Source organism: Galeopterus variegatus, unplaced genomic scaffold (assembly GCF_000696425.1).
Source record: "Galeopterus variegatus unplaced genomic scaffold, G_variegatus-3.0.2 Scaffold1832, whole genome shotgun sequence".
Classification (NCBI taxonomy): domain Eukaryota; kingdom Metazoa; phylum Chordata; class Mammalia; order Dermoptera; family Cynocephalidae; genus Galeopterus; species Galeopterus variegatus.
In genome coordinates, this window is record NW_007727943.1 from 200,556 (window position 1) to 203,332 (window position 2,777).

A 2,777-nucleotide genomic window follows, 5' to 3' on the forward strand; every position below is an offset into this window, starting at 1 on the left:
AGGAAACTCAGAGGGACTGTGACCCAGGTAAGCTTAAAGCTTCTTTTGACCTTTTTTTGAGAGGGTGGTGGAATAAAGACAGATGGTATAATCATAATCGCTCACACAATTTGATACAAGTGCCCAGTGGCGGTCCCAAAGCACTCTTTCCTACTTATCAGAGCACATGTAATGCTATACTATAAATGTTTATTTGCTTGTCTGTATCCACATGGTTCCAGGAGAGGGGGAACACTGTTTAACCAATTTACCACCATATCTTTAGTACCTAGCATGGTAACCAACATACAGTAGGTGCTCAATAAACATTTTTTGAATAAATAAATATGCTACAACCCAAGCAGATGTCTTCAGAATTACTGCTTCCTACACACATGTCTTTTGCCTTATCATAGACTTTTGGGGTTTGAAGGGTCAAGTGGTCCATGCCTCTGCCATCAGACAGGACTCCAAACTATTGTCCTTGGCCTAATGCCATCTTGTGTCCCCTTGCAGAGCCTTATTCCTAATATGTCTGATGACTATGGCTATGATTCTGTGTCTTCCATGGATGACTACATGAACTTCAACTTCACTGACTTCTTCTGTAAGAAAAACAACGTCAGGCAGTTTGCAAGCCATTTCCTCCCACCCTTGTACTGGCTTGTGTTCATCATGGGTGCCGTAGGAAACAGTCTGGTCATCCTCGTTTACTGGTACTGCACAAGAGTGAAGACCATGACCGACATGTTCCTTTTGAATTTGGCAATTGCTGACCTTCTCTTTCTTGTCACGCTTCCCTTCTGGGCCATCGCTGCTGCTGACCAGTGGAAATTCCAGACCTTCATGTGCAAAGTGGTCAACAGCCTGTACAAGATGAACTTCTACAGTTGTGTGTTGCTGATCATGTGCATCAGTGTGGACAGGTACATTGCTATTGCTCAGGCCATGAAAGCACAGACCTGGAGGCAGAAAAGGCTTCTGTACAGCAAGGTGGTTTGCTTTGCCATCTGGGTGATAGCAGCCACACTCTGCATCCCAGAAATGCTGTACAGCCAAATCAGGAGGGAATCTGGCATTACCGTCTGCACCACGGTTTACCCTAGGGACGAGAGTACCAAACTGAAGTCAGCCGTCTTGACTCTGAAGGTCATCCTGGGGTTCTTCCTCCCCTGCGTCGTCATGGCCTGCTGCTACACCATCATCATTCACACCCTGATCCAAGCCAAGAAGTCTTCCAAGCACAAGGCCCTAAAGGTGACCATCACCGTCCTTACTGTCTTCGTCTTGTCTCAGTTCCCCTACAACTGCGTTCTGTTGGTGCAGACCATAGATGCCTACACCATGTTCATTTCCAACTGTGCCGTTTCCACCAACATTGACATTTGCTTCCAGGTCACTCAAACCATTGCCTTTTTCCACAGTTGCCTGAACCCTGTTCTCTATGTTTTCGTGGGTGAGCGATTCCGCCGGGATCTTGTGAAAACCCTGAAGAACTTGGGTTGCATCAGCCAGGCCCAGTGGGTCTCATTTACGAGGAGAGAGGGAAGCCTGAAGCTCTCATCTGTGTTGCTGGAGACAACCTCAGGAGCATTCTCCCTCTGAAGGATCTTCTCTCTGAGGTGGATGGTCTTTTTTGGAAGTAACAAGATATACAGATACAGTTTTCCCACTGATAGGACCAAAGAGAAACCAAAGAAGAAAAAAAGAAATGAGAAAAAGAAAAAAACCAGAAAGAGATGAATCTTAATAATATTATTACTTTTAGTAAGAATTTGCCAAACCAGAGTTTTCAGATGCCTAGCTACTCTGGGAGGCTGTTGATTGGATCTCTCAAAGGAGAACTAACGGACAGCATTACAGACCACCCTGGCTTTGCCGCTTGCCCAGGCATTGATGCAGCTGATCTCTGGAGGAGGTGCTGGATTTTCTCAGTGCATTGTGAACTGCTGTGGCCTCAGTTCTGATGCTATCCCTTCTAAATGGGGACACAGAAGCATTGGCCACTGCCATAGTCCACAAAAGCAGAAGGTTTCATGAAAACTTCCATCTTTGGGAAATTTCCACCCTCATTTTGGGCCTGATGTCCATGCTGGATATTATAGATTCTTGATCTAGAATATCTCCAAACAATTCGGATCCAATCTCCCTCTGTTCTCCTTGGTTTGTTCTGGGCCAGCGAGGGTCCTTGTTCCTGTTTTGAAACTATCTGCAGGAATGGTCAGTGAGCCGCTGGACAATTGAGCACACCGACAAGTCATCCAGAGGCTGTTGGCTTCTACCCACTACTGGGTCCTTCTGCAAATCCCATGATTCTGCACCTGGCCACAGGGTGGATCAGGGCAAAGATTCAGCTTGTGCACTGGTGTCGTGGAAGTGGCCCTCACAGCCTGAGCAGGGAGATTAACGATCTGGATTAGCAGTACCAGCCCTGGCTCTGTTCTGGGCTTGCTCCCTTGAACGGCACTTGCTGCCAGTCCCATCTGCTCCTACAAAATGGGTTGATTTCTTGGTCCTCTTCTTTCTGAGGCTGCTGGATGCCTATTTGCTTGCATGCTGCTTCTCCTCTTCTTACTCTATAATGACAACATTTTCAAAGCTTTTAACTTAGAAATTAGGCTGAAAATAATATAATTCACTTTTGCTTTGTGTCTTTCTTTTAACTATTTGGTAAATTTATCACACTTGAAAACTTTTCACACACTGGAAAAGTGCTTTTTCCTTTTTTGTTTTTTGGCTTTTTTTTTTTTCGTGACCGGCAACGGATCGCAACCCTCAGTGTCGCACCCGTACTGGAC

General features: G+C 45.7%; 1 protein-coding gene across 1 annotated transcript in view; it reads left to right on the forward strand.

Moving 5' to 3' along the window:
* The window catches only part of CCR9 (chemokine (C-C motif) receptor 9), a 6,636-nt gene extending 5,008 nt beyond the window's left edge, over positions 1 to 1,628 (forward strand). The window contains exon 2 of the mRNA XM_008579210.1: positions 496 to 1,628. Coding sequence (XP_008577432.1) covers positions 496 to 1,584 — 1,089 coding nt within the window. The 3' untranslated portion in view covers positions 1,585 to 1,628. The remainder of the gene's footprint in view (positions 1 to 495) is intronic.
* The last annotated feature ends 1,149 nt before the right edge of the window (positions 1,629 to 2,777 follow it).